The 17,050-nt window shown below is 38.3% G+C and overlaps 1 protein-coding gene across 1 annotated transcript in view; it reads left to right on the forward strand.

Moving 5' to 3' along the window:
• Positions 1-13,789, forward strand: part of smc3 (structural maintenance of chromosomes 3) — a 31,135-nt gene extending 17,346 nt beyond the window's left edge. The window contains exons 20-29 of the mRNA XM_028017830.1: positions 538-689; positions 1,405-1,563; positions 2,845-2,952; positions 3,072-3,180; positions 5,032-5,279; positions 8,158-8,370; positions 8,455-8,646; positions 9,624-9,801; positions 11,242-11,348; positions 12,811-13,789. Of these exons, the coding sequence (XP_027873631.1) occupies positions 538-689; positions 1,405-1,563; positions 2,845-2,952; positions 3,072-3,180; positions 5,032-5,279; positions 8,158-8,370; positions 8,455-8,646; positions 9,624-9,801; positions 11,242-11,348; positions 12,811-12,882 (1,538 nt within the window). The 3' untranslated portion in view covers positions 12,883-13,789. The remainder of the gene's footprint in view (positions 1-537; positions 690-1,404; positions 1,564-2,844; positions 2,953-3,071; positions 3,181-5,031; positions 5,280-8,157; positions 8,371-8,454; positions 8,647-9,623; positions 9,802-11,241; positions 11,349-12,810) is intronic.
• The last annotated feature ends 3,261 nt before the right edge of the window (positions 13,790-17,050 follow it).

Consider the following 17,050-nt stretch of genomic DNA (forward strand, 5'->3'; position numbering starts at 1 on the left):
TCTGGGTAATAAATACAATCAAAACAAACATGTACATCTAGCACTTGTGAGAGAAATGGGTCTCGCCAGTCACTTCTAAATCTAAACTAAAATCTGACTCTACTACATTTTTGTTTGTATTTTAGAAAGAAGGACATTGTGCTCATGTCTTCTTCATAGGTTTTTATCTCGTTTCCTTCAGTGCTTCTTGGTGCAGCGCCACCACAGGCGAGGGAGGAAACAGACTTTCCAAGGTTTTTGTTCATTTGATACAGCGCAGCCCAAGCAGAAATATAAACATAAAAACATTACCACTATGCAAAGGATAGCTGTTTAGCATATTTTGGTTTTCTCACTAAATATCAGTTTTATATTCTTCTTAATATATGTTGCACTGATTATTATTTGAAGAAGTATTTTATACACTCTTAAAGTGCACAGAAACAAAAAACTAATTAACAAAAATATGTCCTTTAAGACAACGATAACCATGTAGATGCAGCTGTTTGTGATGAGGCAACAGGACGTAGTTGTGTAAGTCCTTAATGGCCGCTCCACGTATCAACAACGAGATCGACCAGCTGATGAACCAGATGCAGCAGATCGAGACGCAGCAGAGGAAGTTCAAGGCCTCCAGGGACAGCATCCTGTCAGAGATGAAGATGCTGAAGGAGAAGAGGCAGCAGTCTGAGAAGACCTTCATGCCCAAGGTCAGACATCTTCTCTGACTGGTGTTTACTGTTGACTAGACCATTAAGTTGTCCAGGTTACCATTAAGTCCAGGTTTCTACAGTCTTAAAAGGATTGGACACATTTTTAGCTTTTTCTGTGTTTGGAAAAGTTTGGAAAAACTATGAATGAATAGAATAACTATTATTTTTGACTGTTCTCAATGAGTCTAAAAGTGGCTCTTTTAAAAATAATTTTTTTTTTAATATTTTCAAAAAAATTAAACTGTCATGGCTTTAGAAATTAGCTTGAGCTCTTCTTTTCTCACGATAGGATCATTCTACTGTTGTTGCGACAAAACAAGCTTAATATGCTAAGATTGTACAAGAAAATTAAGTTGTCAAGCACACACAGTCGATGTCACAAGAAGATGAAGGCATAAACTTTTTCCCAAAAAATTTTAGGCGTTGCATTTGAGTCTTCGAGGTTCATACATATGCATTCAGTTTTTTTGTCGCTTGGGTGACACAATAGTTTTTATCTCCAGGTTTCAGGAGTTTCATACCGTTTGACTTATACTAAATACTAAACCATGTGAAAAACTGTAAAAGCATCTCCTTAAGCATTTGTACCTCAAAGTATAAAATAGACAAAAATGAAATTTGAGCGTCACAGTTGTGAATTTTGAAATATCCATCAGTTAGAATGCTGAAAACATTTGCTTGGCATGTGAGAACATTTGTTCTTTCTCTTCAGCAACGTAGTCTCCAGAGCCTGGAGGCCAGCCTCCACGCCATGGAGTCCACCAGGGAGTCGCTGAAGGCCGAGCTCGGCACCGATCTCCTCTCCCAGCTCAGCCTGGAGGACCAGAGGCGTGTCGACGACCTCAACGACGAGATCCGTCAGCTACAGCAGGTCAGGAGAAACGCCAAGAAGCTCCTAATCGTCCTCTGAATTATCCGCTGGCTGAAAATGACATGGAAAAATCCTTGTGAAGTGATTGGCTGGAGTTATTTAAAACCACATTTAATGTCAGCTTGTGGGATTACTGTGAAAACCGATTTTACATTTGATACATTTTAAAATGTATCAGAATTTTAAAAAAAGCCAAACAAAATTTATGAATTCGGGTTCCTACAATCTTGAAAAGAACAAAATTAGATTTTTTTTTTTTTTTTTTTAATTGTGCGAAATTTTGAAAAAATACTTTGAGCTGCCACACTTTAAATACATAGATTTATTTTATTTTTTTTATTTGTGTGTTTTTAGTTTGATTAGGCAGATAACCAAAACTTAAGAAACTTGTTTCATCGTCATTAAGGACGGTTGGGGTTGTTCAATAAATCCAGTGGAAAAACGAATCATCTCCTCAATCATCTCCTGAATTACTCCAGACGAAATAATTCAATTCAAAAATACTTTGTTGATATCAAAGGGAAATTAAATCTTGTTTCATTTCATATTAATTCAAGTTTCTTGAAGAGCATTTTGGATAATTCAGTCTTGTTTAGATATATTTATTTTTTTAACAGTCTTTAATTTAGCTGAAATAAAGACATTTGAGTCTGGGAAAGCTAACAAAGTGAACCTCGTTAGCTGACAACGTCCTGTCGTTTCACCCACAGACTCTGGTTTGATCGCAGCAATTTTAAAAAGATGACTTTAAGATCTTAAACATGACACAATAATTGAATCCCAGTGCTTATTGGGCCAATTTGCAGTTGTTATCTTTGCCGCTGTGAGAGCGCTTCCGACTCTGGAATCAAAAGGCGCGTTTAAAATGTAATTGTTAAAGGGAAAATGAGGAGCGCCTCTTCACGCGGACGTGGCTCACAATAAACATCTGCTGCCTCCATTGTATCGTTTTCCACCATTGTCCTCGAGAAGACTGCAGCTGTGGTCCGTTTCCATCTCACTGAGCTCCTCTCCTCTCATCATCGCATAGCAATTCCACCTTCTCTGTGTAACCTCTTCTTTTAGTGATGAATAGCCCTGTTGGATAAATGATATCACACTGTCATATCACTCACAGTTTTGAATAGAGGAACTATTTTAATCATAGCTCCTACCAGGACTTGATTTAGTGCTTCTGTGGTGTTTGTTTTTGTAATGCAGGAGAATAGTCAACATTATTCGTCTTGAATTGACCAGTTAATGACTGATGGATGTGCTTTGATCTCTTTTGTTTCCTCACAGGACAACAGGCAGCTGTTAAACGAGAGGATCAAGCTGGAGGGAATCATGACCCGAGTAGAAACGTATCTCAACGAGAACCTGAGGAAGCGTCTTGATCAAGTCGAGCAGGTGACCATGCTTTGAAAAAACCAAAAAAGAAATTTCTTCATTGAATTTCTTGAATTATTCTTAGGAATCCAAAGCAGAGAAATCTTGAAATACATTTTGAAATTGTAATAATGATATAGGAGCTGAATGAGCTGCGTGAGACAGAGGGCGGCACGGTTCTCACGGCGACCACGTCTGAGCTCGACGGCATCAACAAACGAGTTAAAGACACTTTGGCTCGATCAGATGGTAGGTCTGAGACGAAAAAGTGAGTTTGTAGGATCTAATTGTGTTTTGTGGAGCTTTTTTATAGTTATTTTTGTGGTTAGTATCCAGCTAATTTAAACCCCCCCCCCCCCCCAACTTTTTAGAAATTAATTTCATTTTGTGAATTTGATTTTGTAAAGAAAAACACATTCAGGGCCGTTTAGCCATAGAAAAAGTCATCAAAACACAATTACACAAAATAATTATGATAATATTTAGACCCAAAACTAAAAACAAGATACAAATTAATTTTTTTATGTTTTTATCTTAGCTTGTTTTTGACTTTCCAAAAGTTTCATATTTTTTTATTTATATATACTGTATGTATATACAAAAAAGCTAAAAAAAAATGTGACTCAAATGATCTAATTCCTGCTGGATTATTTGGTTATCCACAGAGCTTTACAAAAGTATTCACACCCCTTGAAATTCACTTCAGCTTTGAATGAATTTTGTACGACTGTTTTGTGACAGACCGAGTGTCAAACTTCAGGCCCGCCGCAGCTCTTGAGGGCCACTAGCAAAAGTGTTATTTTGCTAAAGCTGTATTTTCAGATATTTTACTGCTCAGAAATGATCATGTATACACTGTTAAGTAATGTATACCTGACTGTTTATGTAGGCAGGGAAAAGATAAGTAATATATACAGTTATTAATAGATAATCCAATTAATTGTTTGTGTACTACTTCTTAAAATCAATCGAAATTGAATTGGATTATGAGGTTTTTGACAATACTCAGCCCCACTGCAATCACTGGAAGTCAACTACCGTATTTTCCGCACTATAAGGCGCACCTAAAAACCTTCAATTTTCTCAAAAGCCAAGAGTGCGCCTTATAATCCGGTGCGCCTTATATATGGACCAATACTGAGCCACAACAGGTCTCGCAACTACGGTAAGCAGCCGCCGACTTCATTTTCCCCCGTAGGAGAAGAAGTGCGCGGTGCACGCTGGGTTTTGTGTAAAGACCCCAAAATGGCTCCTATTAAGAGGCATGCTTACGACGCAGAGTTTAAACTCAAGGCGATCAGTGACGTTTGATTTACCGTAACAGTATCAGACTGTTTTTTACAGTTCCCCTCCACTATATGTTATACCTTGCTGTTGTTAAAAGATAAACTGTGTCACGAAAATACTACGTCACTGACGTTACCTCGGGGAAAATAATAAAACAGCTGTTTATTCATTTTGGAAATGAATGGAGTTTTCAGAACGCTGGATTGTAATATATTAATAAAGTTTGACTGACCTATATGACTATTTTGTTGACATTCCCTTTAACGCAGTTCCATCTAATGGATGCATAACGTAACCCCAGCCTCTACTGTAGCGTCTATTCTATGCGCCTTATAATGCGGTGCGCCTTATATATGAAAAAAGTTTTAAAATAGGCCATTCATTGAAGGTGCGCCTTATAGTGCGGAAAATACAGTAATTAATAGACAGTACCTCTGTAGGTGGCATCTATTCAGCTGGTCTGTTGAAAGAGACATAAATGAAGTCAATGTAGGCGACATGTCGAGGTTGGCGCCCTCTTCAGGTGAGACCAAAGTTGAACTTTTGGGCTACATGCATGACATTATGTGTCAAGCATCTTCGTGAGAAATTGCAGTGTTTTTCATTTGGAACAGAAAAGCTGGTCAGAGCTGATAGATGGATGGAGCCAAAAACAGAACAACCCGGTTTAGATAAAACTATGTTCATTTGTTAGAATGGTCCAATCAGGTTGCAACATAATAAACCGAAAATGTTCAAGAGCTATAAATACTTCTCCCAGTACTTATCTGGAGAGTTAATTATCAGACTAAAGCATCGTTTTCCCGTTCCCAGACCTGGACGGTCTCGTCGACAAGACGGAAGCAGAGATCAAGGAGCACATAAAGAGCATGGAGCGGTGGAAGAACATCGAGAAGGAGCAGAACGACGCCATCAACCACGACACCAAGGAGCTGGAGAAAATGACCAACAGGCAGGGCATGCTGCTCAAGAAGAAGGAGGAGTGCATGAAGAAGATCAGAGAACTGGGCTCCCTGCCTCAGGAAGCCTTTGAGAAGTACCAGACCCTCACACTCAAACAGGTACACACACACAGACACACACACTTACCAGCATGTTCCCTGTGTTATGCTTTTGCATGTGCCTGTTCATTCCTTCTGTTTTCCACTAACTTTATTCGCTCTTGATGGAGTATTTCTGGTGTCTATATTTAAAAACTACGTGGTTTTTTTAGTTACTTAGAATTGCAACATTTAAAAATTAAAGTGGCAATAAATTAATTTCCATTCATGACAATAGAGATGTTGCTAACTTAGAAAAAAAATTAATTTTAAATCTGAGTTTATTTAAACTGTTGTTTATCTCCAGTTTCAAGTGAGAAAATGCATCATGAGCTGCTATTTAGAGTCCAATTATTGTCTCAGATTTTTTGTTTTTTCTTTCTTGGGTGTTTTGTCAATTCAAGGCACCATTAGGTACCTTGAATTTCTTTTTATAGTGCAACTTTTTGTCTCTAAAGAAATATTCTTGTAAGTTTGAATCCGAATTTTTGTCTGAAGAATTTTTTTTCCTTCCAGCAGAAAAAAAGGCTCCCAGGCTTAAAAAATGAAGCAGAAACTTTGCTTTTTAAAATGGAGGGAAAAATCTATATTTTTATCTAAGCGCTCTTTAAAAAGTCACTATATTGGTGTTAAAATACAATTTATCTTTCAACATGTTCTCTTTAATATGTAAAACAGATTCATCTTAATAAATTGGAACAATTTGTTTTTGCAAAATGCTGCTGGTAGCAAAAGGAAACGACTTAAAATTGTTGTTTTGAGCTGTTACCTGTGACACAACCCTGGTTCACCACTTGAATTTGGGAGGAAGTTTTTATCTGAATGAGTCACAGCAGAGCTGATTGGCTGAGAGTCGGCACTGGGCAGAAAATGAGTGGGAAAGAAAAACTTTGAAAAACCCACAGAAAACCTGACCATTGTTAAAGGTTACAAGAAAGATAAAGGTTTCAACAACACACTTTAATGGCATTACTAGGATTTAAAATATTAGACCGACATAAAGTATACACTTATATTTAACTAGAACTAACTTGTAATACTGGTGCTTTAAATTGTAGTAATGGGATGAAGGATCATATTAGCTGGTTTGAAACCAAAGCCTTTTAAACCTCGATGCAGTTGCCAGCCCAATTCTTAGAGTAATATTTAACGGTAATCAAGCGGGTGCACTAAAACACTTTTAGCGCATTCCCAAATCAGACGAGGGAATCAGCGGCTAGAGCCGTGTTTCCTTTGGAATAAAGTTGAGGACCATCACCTACCAGCTGCCCACGCAGCAGTGACTCAGACTCAAGTGCTCCGTCTAATTTTTGCTCTCAGCCAGTCGCCTCTGGGAGCAAAGGCTGTGGGATGAGTGAACTTGGCTGCATCTTTCATAAGTGTCTGAGTTTGTGTGTGTGTGTCTTTAGCCCCCCTTCCTCTTTAACAAAGCCGAGAATAGCTTCACACTTTCTCATAAACACTTCATCTAGTTAATGTTGCTCCACAGGCAGGGTGCAGGCAGGACGGTACTGCTGATGGTTCAAGTGGAGGTGAAAGCTGCTTGTGTTGCTTTGGCCATTAGTGATTTTAAAGGATAAACGCGTTGCTGGAGAGCTTGTTATACCCGTGTGGAAATATGAAACTAAAAGCTGTCGATGTCCACCTAATGGGGCTGAATTTGTGTTTTACTGTAAACTTGATGTAAATTAAATTACAGCAAGATGTGTGTGCATCCTTAAAAAGTCTTAAATTAATCAAGACTTGAAATATTGTAAATTTGTCTGAAAAAAGGGATATGGTCTTAAATAAAATACAGCACGTCTTAAGTTTTGTAGTGGCAGGACTATTTAATCTCGTATTAAATGACTTACTTTTCTGTGAAGGATAAAGTCTAAGGCAGGGGTCTCAAACTCCAGTCCTCGAGGGCCGCAGTCCTGCAACGTTTAGATGTGCCTCTGCTGCACCACCTGAATAGAATAATTAGGTCATTAAGGCTCTGGAGAACTGATCTACACAAGGAGGAGGTCATTAAGCCATTTCATTCCAGAGTTTTGTACCTATGGCACATCTAAAAACTGTAGGACAGCGGCCCTCGAGTCCTGGAGTTTGAGACCCCTGGTCTAAGTTGTGTTACATTGAGGCTACTGGTAACTAGTTACTAATACACCCTTGCCAGCTAGCTAGCTTTTTTGCATCTATTAAGTGCAAATTTATCGCTGATTGGCTGGACAACATTAATCTTCGCCACAGGCTAACGTCTGTTGCTAACCCATAAGATGCTCGCTGCGTAAAAAAACCCAACTACTTGGATTAAAACTGTAGAGACAAATATGCATTGTGAGAAGCGCAAAACTGCTGCTAAGAGCCACAAACAGACCTCAGAAATGTCCGCCTTGATCTTCTGGCTAGCTCACCAGAAAATGTCGGGGCTGCTGCTACTAGCACTAGTTTAGGAGCAGCATTTGAAGTCGCACGTTTAGTGGATTTTAAACCCCAGTCTTCCCTGTTTAAGAATTTTACATCAGCAAATTTGTTACAAAGAAGGGAAATACAACTGAGAAGGAGCATGAAACCAAAAGAGAATGAAGAGCCACAGATGCAGTATAATGACAAGTAGGGTAAGAAATTTAAAGGAAAGGAATAGTTTCCCATTCTTTTGTTGCATTACAAGTTTTAAATTTCATTCATAGTGGTCTTAAAATGTCTTAAATTTGATTGGGTGAGACTTGCAGAAGCCATGTACTTATGTTGTTTATTTTCCCACCTCTTCGCCATGTAAATTGATAAGTGAAATGAGGCAGAGCCTAAATGAATCAATCATCACCCCCCACCCCCTGCAAATCTGTACCGTAGCACGCCTCGAGCAGCTGCTAATGAAGACATGATGTAACGTTTTGTTTTGTTTCTGCTCCAACAGCTCTTCAGGAAGCTGGAGCAGTGCAACACGGAGCTGAAGAAGTACAGCCACGTCAACAAGAAGGCCCTGGATCAGTTCGTCAACTTCTCCGAGCAGAAGGAGAAGCTAATCAAGCGTCAGGACGAGCTGGATCGTGGCTACAAATCCATCATGGAGCTCATGAACGTGTTGGAGCTGCGCAAATACGAGGCCATCCAGCTCACCTTTAAGCAGGTGTGAGCAGATCGCAAAGTCGCGGACGAAAACCACTTAGCGCCACAAGAAAGCATGATAATGGCCCCGATGCTTTCCTTTCAGGTGTCGAAAAACTTCAGCGAGGTTTTTCAGAAACTCGTCCCGGGAGGCAAAGCCACGCTGGTGATGAAGAAGGGCGACGCCGAAGGCAGCCAGTCCCAGGACGAGGGAGAGGGGGGAGAAGGCAGCGAGAGGGGATCCGGATCCCAGAGCAGCGTTCCTTCGGTGGACCAGTTCACAGGAGTCGGCATCAGAGTAAGGAGCAGTCGTTTCATTCTGCTGTACTGAGAGCAAACATATCGGGTAATGGTAATCTGAGCTAAAACCTCCTGATTGTGAACAGAAAGCGTCTGGAAATGTCGACACAGGGAGTCTGTGTATCCTCATTAAGTCTTAAAATGTCTTGAATTCATGTATATAAAATTGAGGCCTTAAAAGTCTTAAATTAATTTACAAAAAGGTAAGTTTGTCTTAGATATGTTAATCACAGATCTTACGATGGGAGGGCTATTTAAATCTTGTACATTCCTTTTTTCCCCCCCTTGTGGCAATCGTTTCTTCACTGTGTTCTGTGACTCAAGGCGGTTGAGATTAGTGGTAACTACTGCTATTTAGCAAGGTATATTAGCATCTATATTAGCAGTAACCAAGGCGTCTGGTTCCTGCAGTGGAAACAGAGGGAGGAGAAAAACTAGCTAGCTAGCAAGCAAAAACAAAAGCTAACTAGCTGAAAGGTCTTTTGCATCTCTCATAATTTAAGCCTAATTTATCGCCATACGATGCTACATTTATTCTGTGCAAAAAAACTTGGGGGTTTAAGGTTGTCTCTTTATTTCATTTATGACACGATACAGATCTTAAATTTAATTCATAATGAACTCTTAATTTAATTTTAGAAGTATTAAATTTAAGGTAGTGAAACCTGCAGAAACCCTGTGATATGTAGGTTTTGTATAAATGTATAAAAGCTTTCTGAGTGTATCTGCATGGTTTTTGCTGGGGAAACAAAAACCCATCCCTCATCACGGCTCCGTCTCCTCAAAGCAGAACCAAGGTGAAGTGATTCATGCAGTGAGTAATGCGCGGCTCTCTTCATGCTAAATTTATCCCGATCCATATGAAAGCCGTCACAACGGCTCCGGTTCTTTGTCTGGGCCCACAGAAACAGATTAATGTTCATTAAGACGGGAAGCATCAGGTGAGATCGGTGGGTTTGTGTGTCTACCTTGCAGGTGTCGTTCACGGGGAAGCAGGGGGAGATGAGGGAGATGCAGCAGCTGTCCGGAGGTCAGAAGTCTCTGGTGGCTCTGGCTCTGATTTTTGCCATCCAGAAGTGTGACCCGGCTCCTTTCTACTTGTTCGATGAGATCGACCAGGCCCTCGACGCCCAGCACAGGAAGGCTGTGTCAGGTAAACAAGCGACATCATCTGCTATGATGCCCATTAGGGATGGGGAAATATTGCATTTATTATCTGGAAATATATACAGTACAGACCCAAAGTTTGGACACACCTTTCTAATTCAATGGGTTTTCTTTATTTTCATGACTATTTATAAGGCAATAAATCCCACTTATTAACCTGACAGGGCACATCTATGAAGTGAAAACCATTTCAGGTGACGACCTCTTGAAGCTCATCAAGAAAATGCAGAGTGTGAGCAAAGCAGTAATCCCAGCAAGAGGTTGCTACTTTGAAGAAACTAGAATAAAAGGGGTATTTTCAGTTGTTTTACACTTTTTTGTTTAGTGCATATTTCCACATGTGTTGTTCATAGTTTTGATGCCTTCAGTGTGAATCTACAATGTCAATAGTCATGAAAATAAAGGAATCTCATTGAATTAAAAGGTGTGTCCAAACTTTTGGTCTGTACTATATATATATTTTTTTTTTCTGCCCCGCAAGGGGTTTTTTTTTTTTTTTTTTTTGTGGGCTCTATTGTCCCTTTTTCAAAGTAGGCTGACAGGAAAGGGGGGAAGACATGCGGTAAATGTCGTCGGGTCCGGGAGTCGAACCCGCGACAGCCGCTTTGAGGCCACGTTGCCTCTGAATGTGGGTCGCGCTAACCCCTCCGCCACCACGGCACGCCTGGAAATATATATATAAAATGTAGTTTTATATATGTAGTTAGTGATTTGTGCACAGAAAAAACTGACAGTTAGTGAGATTTTTACTTTTCTTTTTTTCCCTTTTGGTCCCATTAGATTATTACCACTGAGTATTTGGGTTGTACTAAGTGGAAAAAAATTATGATATTTTGAGAGTAAAGTTGTATGAAAAAAGTTTAAATAATAAGAAAATAAAGTTAGAATATTATAACATGATTCTAGTTTCTAATTTTATGACTATTTATGCTAAGAAAATTGTTTATATTTTCTTAGCCTGGCCCTAACACTATGTTGTAAATTATCAATATTTCTAAAAAAAAAAAAATGAAAAAATGATTGAATGCAGGGGTTGTTTGTTGTTTAGCAAAGTATTTTATTTATAGTTTAGATTAGTATAGTTTTAATTTACATAGTTTATTTAACAACTCAGTTTTATTCTTTGTTTGAGGCTTTGACTTCAATTAAAAGAAATGTTTTCTCTGATGTAAATTCTTAGAGGCAGAGATGATAAACTGGTGACACCAATGGGATTGCTGTGTAAAGAAAGCGAATATTTGGATTAATCAGAACCATTAACTTTCAGCACCTAAAAACAGTTTCTGGTATCTAGAAAATTTGTGGGAACTCTCAAAGATTGTATTTGATCTCTTTCTATATGCAGCGTCTAGCATAGATACAGTAATATTTATAATACAAACAACTGGAAAGATGCACATCAGGCCTCGTTTTATATCTTTCACAGACATGATTGTGGAGCTGGCCGGCCACGCTCAGTTCATCACCACCACCTTCAGGCCGGAGCTGCTGGAGTCGGCAGACAAGTTCTACGGAGTCAAATTCAGGAACAAGGTGAGGCGCTCCTCTCTGCTGGAAGATGGTTATTTTCTTTTAAGCAAATTATTTCATTTAATTATTCATAAAGGTTGCTTTCTGATTCTCTTAAACATATTAAATCTGTAATTTCAAGACTCCTTGAATTTCATGTTAGCTAAATAACCTAAAAAAGGTGGTGAAGACTCTTCAAACAAAGCAGACAGCTCAAGGGGAGATTAAATTTATATATATATGTATGTATATATATATATATATATATATATATATATATATATATATATATATATATATATATATATATATATATATATATATACAGTACAGTCCAAAAGTTTGGACACACCTTTTAATTCAATGAGTTTCCTTTATTTTCATGACTATTGACATTGCAGATCCACACTGAAGGCATCAAAACTATGAATAACACATGTGGAAATATGCACTAAACAAAAAAGTGTAAAACAACTGAAAATAGCCCTTATATTCTAGTTTCTTCAAAGTAGCAACCTTTTGCTGTGATTACTGCTTTGCACACACTCTGCATTTTCTTGATGAGCTTCAAGAGGTCGTCACCTGAAATGGTTTTCACTTCATAGGTCAACCTGCCCTGTCAGGTTAATAAGTGGGATTTATTGCCTTATAAATAGTCATGAAAATAAAGAAAACCCATTGAATTAGAAAGGTGTGTCCAAACTTTTGGTCTGTACTGTACATATATATATATATATAAGTAAATCGGATCATTTCTATACTCTGGTTGAATTTAAGACTTTGTTACCTCTGTTTTTCACTTCAGCAGAAGCTACAATTTCCCAAAGTCGGAGTTCATAGAGCTCATGTCCTAAAAGACAAAGCAAAACAAATTTTGCTTTTCAAGAACATAATAATAAAAAAAAACTCTACCGGGTTTCTAAAGGTTCTTAAAAAGCCATAATGTCTTAAATTTAATAATCTCAATTTAGTAAAGTCTTAAGTATTTTATACGAGGACACTATAATTACACATACTATCTTCTTTAATTTGTGCAAAACTAGGATTTTAATAGTTGTCTGAAATCCAACAAGGATAAATGCTGTAATAATGGGTCACCGAGTTGGTGTTAAAGTTACATTGAATTAGCTTAATTCACCAAGTAATTTGGTCTTAAAAGTACTTTAATAACACTTGCAAAAACCTTTTTTTAAAAAAAAAAAACAACACACATTTTCTTGTAACTTGAACTGAAACAAAAGCTATAAAGCTGCTTTCATCCAATCAGAGGCTTCTATCTCACTCTGTCTACTTTAATCATTTTTCCACAAAAGTCCAGCGAGTTCAGCAGAACTTCTCTATAAACAAGGTTTTCCATCTGTTCTTTACCGACCTGCTCTGCCAGAGAGACTCTTCAGCGTTTAATGTTTCATAACCTGAATTATTGGTGCTTCGTCAGAGTGGCATTGATTGGTTGTGAAGTGTCTCCGTGTCTTTGTGTTTTAAGGTGAGTCACATCGATGTGATCACAGCGGAGCAGGCCAAAGACTTTGTGGAGGACGACACCACCCATGGTTAACGCGCTCTGCCTCCGACGTCGAGGGCCACACACACACACACACACCGAAATAATCCACCATGTCTGCAGACTGTTGTTTTTACTTTTGTTGGAGATTAAACTCCGAAAATCTTTCGCTTCTCACAGTTGGAGTTTAGACGTGTTAAAATCCCGAAATGCATAAATGAGGACGAGGAGAGACGAATAAAAGGAATCTGAGTGAGGGGCGTTTCTGTTTGTCCGATCCCTGAACCCAAATTTCACACCCGACCTCCAACTTCCTAAAGTTCAGTTACTCTTTACACAGAGAGCTCTTTGAGTTTGTGTTGCTGTGACACATTTTCAAACACTGAAGCTGACGTTGGATGAGGTAGAGACAGTAAACGGCTCCTCTTTTGTACATACGAATCTGTTTTGATACGACTTGAGTTAAAATGTTGCTTTTAAGATTTGTGAGACATGCGTTTGTGAGAAGACAGGGCGAAGGGGAGGGGGGCTCAGCTTGTTTTCGGTGAGCTATTGAACAGCAGCGTTCATATATATTCTTATTTTCTAAATTTCTGTAACATATGCCACTTGTACTCTTGAAACAATGATTGTTAGTGTTTAGATTGTTATACCTTCCCCTGATAAGGTATCACTGTATTGTGTAACTTCTTGCTTTAGGTCAGTGGAATAAAAGTTTATATTCCTCTTTGTCTAATTTCCCCGTCTGGACTGAAGTTATCCACCTGAGTTGATGTTTAAGCAGGTTGAGGGTTTGGGTAAAGCAGCCTGTTAATACCGCACTAAGTCCAAGTTTTCATATTTTTATTTGGAAATAAACTTCTCATTAGTTGTACTTTTATTTCCCAGTCTGATTTTGAAATGTTCTGTTTTTTACGTTATTGAAAAAGCTTATAAAAATAATAAAAGGTTTTAAAACAAGTTCATTGTTTTGTTAGTTTTCCTCTAAGACCACAAGGTGGCGCTGCAGCTAACGCCTGACCTCAAGACAGTGGATGAGATTTTTTTTTTTTTTTTAATTTGGAAGGTTTTTTTTCTAAAAAAAAGCATTTTGGCATAAGAAACGTGACTATTTTAGTAATTCAGTTTTAAAAGCGACAATATATAGATTTGTTTGTGATATTTTAGATGAGGTTTATTTTTGAATGTGATCCCAAATTCAGTTTCTCAACTTTAATTTGATTTAACTGTTTATTTTTTTTTCACACTGTTAAATCTTTATTAGTAGCCAGATATGTGCTGTGAATGTAAAATAACTTTGGTGGTAAATTGTATATATTGTAAATGCATTGCAAAGCAAAAAACCATTTTCAAGTCAAGATTTTACCATAAATGTTTAGACCATAACTTGCTTTTCACTTTTTTTTGCTCTTAGTGAAAATTGAAAAATTGATTACCTATTAGCAATAATCGTTAAAATTAACATTCAGAAAGAAGTTTATAATGTGAATTTATTTACTTATTTAAATCAGGGGTTCTCAAAGTGGGGGTTGAGTCCCTGATTTGGGTCATAGTAGAGGGGTCACAAAATGATTTAAAGTGATGCGACCTCTGGCGTCTCTATAGGGTCAACAGGGACAAAATTAAATAAATATGAAGTAATTAAATGACTCGCTAAATCATGTACAGTAATATATCTTTTTTTATTCATTGTTGTAAAAGAAATTTACTTAAAAATACCAACAGTTATGCAACAATATTTTTATTTTTAAATAAATAGTGGGAAATGTATATTTTAAGGTTGTCGCCCAGTTTGGCGCTGTGAATTTAGGAGTCGCACATGTACTAAATTGACTTTTGAAAGATGTTCTCATTTATTCAGATGCTCCTCTATTAGCTACTCACTAAAACATGCTGAAAGTCCTAACTTGCCTTTCCCAGTCAGTTTCCCTTCACATAATCTTTTTAACTTCAGAGCCAGCGTCTGGCGCACATTTCGCTGGCCTTGCAGTGACGTTATGTTTTGATATTTAGGTCCATTCTCCTGCGTGTTCAAAGCGTACCAGTGGAGCTCCTTTCATTCTCGTGTAACATCACCCTGTACTGGCAGCCTCTCTGAAAGCCTGTGACCTCCAGCGACGGCCTCCAGGGTCACTGCTGTAATACCACAGACCTCCGAATCATCCTGGCCGGCGGCGCGGCGAGGCGCCAAGGAGTCGGTCTAACCTTTAAGAGCAGAGTACACGACGGTTCAGTGTTCAGAAGCTGTGCCGCATCGTGGAGCCCTTTCTGATTGATGCAGGACGCATTTTGCTCTCTATTATTTTTAGTTTTAGACTGATGAGTACGTTTTTTATTTTTCTCAAGAGAGTGTAATAAAGAATCGACCCTCAGGGGGCGCTCAAGAACTAGAATGTAGATAAAAACCATAGAGTAGCTCCTAAAATAAAAGTTAGCGGAAGCTAGCATAAAGAGCGCTGCTAGAACTTTACATGGTACCAGGAGTGGTACTATACTGTGGTACTATTTTGTACCATTTCTAAACATGTGCTGTGTAAACAAAGTTATTAATGTGGGATAAAACTGTATGCTATTTTTTAAAACTTTGCGCCTTGTCAATGCATCAAACCTTGCTCTTTTCTTCAACTAAAACTAAAACTCATTCGCTCCACATGTGTAAAAAATAAAATAAAAATAAAAACAACCACACCTTTCTCACCAGCCAGCTGTTGTCACACTTCTGATTTCACTCCTATATTTCTTTGTTGTTTTATGCTTTTCTAAAACATTTGAAATGTAAATTAACCAAATTCTATGGCATGTTTAAATAAATGGAAACTCCTTATCCATGTCCATCACATTAACATTAGGAAGCCTGATGTTTCAAGAGGTTGTAGCTTGTAAATATTTTATCTGCATTAGCTGACAATAACTATTAGGTTATGATTAGGTGATTAGGGCCAACAGAAAAGCAGATTTCATTATATTAAAATAACTGCATAATAGAGTTGTGGCAGTTCATGCAAATATTTTATTATTAACCTGTACAGCAGTCCCCGTAAAGAACATTATGTGGCTCAGTTGGCATAGCGACTAATGAACAAACCAATGCAATTATTAGTCTGTTGGTAAAATGCTACAGCATTCATAATGAAAATAAGTTGATTTCAGTTCACTTTTGATTTTGAAGAAAAATAATAAATAAATCTGACAAATTCTCTATTATTATTACAAAAGAGGATTAGACAGAGCCACTGGGGAATAAAGAGGTATGGGCTTGGTCCGAATTGACTTTCTGTTTGAGCCCAATGGAAAAGGCTCATGGTTTGCTAACTAGATGCTAAGAAGCAAGAATGTCACATTTGATGGTGGAGTTGGACCAGAGCAAACAGGAAAACGGCAGCATCATTTATATGGTAAAGAATAACCTGCAGGAAACAACTGGAGACCAGTATGGTGGAAACTAGTGAAGGACAGAAGAGTCTTGTAGCAAACTGACAGGTATATTACTGGGAGGGTGAATGAGAGACATGACAACCGGGTGTGATTAATTAGGACGATGAATTGCTGCTGCATAGTCCTCCTTTCATTTCCCCCATGAGGCTCTTTTAAACAGAGCTTATTAGAAAGGCGAAAACCCAAGAGAAAAGAAACGTTCAATGACTAGAGGAAAACAGAAACAGTCAAAACACAACAGCAAAAGTTAATATTATTGCAGTGACCAAGCAGCCATATCTACCATGGTTGACGCCTGTGCAGGATATTTGATACTAATGGTGAAGTTTGTATCTATATCCACGGCATACCTGCCACGTTTTGGATTTGAGAAAACTGGGACCAACGTAAGAAGGGGGACTGATACCGGATATAACACGGGAGCATGACGTATGTTCTGATACGCCGTTTTTTTACCCGTAAAAAGCGGTAGTTTCCCGGCCAAATGGACAGGAAATGACGGCGACACACTCAGAGTACAACCACAGGTATCATTCTGCTCTATTTGCCTTTATTTCACAGTAACGAGTCGCGTCTGATCTGTCTACGGGGCGCGCGCTCTAACCTCTGCGCCTCGCGACGCTCCCAAACACAGAGCATTGATCGGCAGCGTTCAAGAAAACCAATAAAAATAACTTTGGCTTTGTCAACTGGACCAAGACTGAAGTTCAGTCAGAATTTCGGCAGCAGCTTGTCGATACGGTAAGAAATGTAAACATTTCAAACTTTCCCCGCCATTTCTGAGCCC

This window comes from Xiphophorus couchianus, chromosome 5, assembly GCF_001444195.1.
Source record: "Xiphophorus couchianus chromosome 5, X_couchianus-1.0, whole genome shotgun sequence".
NCBI lineage: Eukaryota > Metazoa > Chordata > Actinopteri > Cyprinodontiformes > Poeciliidae > Xiphophorus > Xiphophorus couchianus.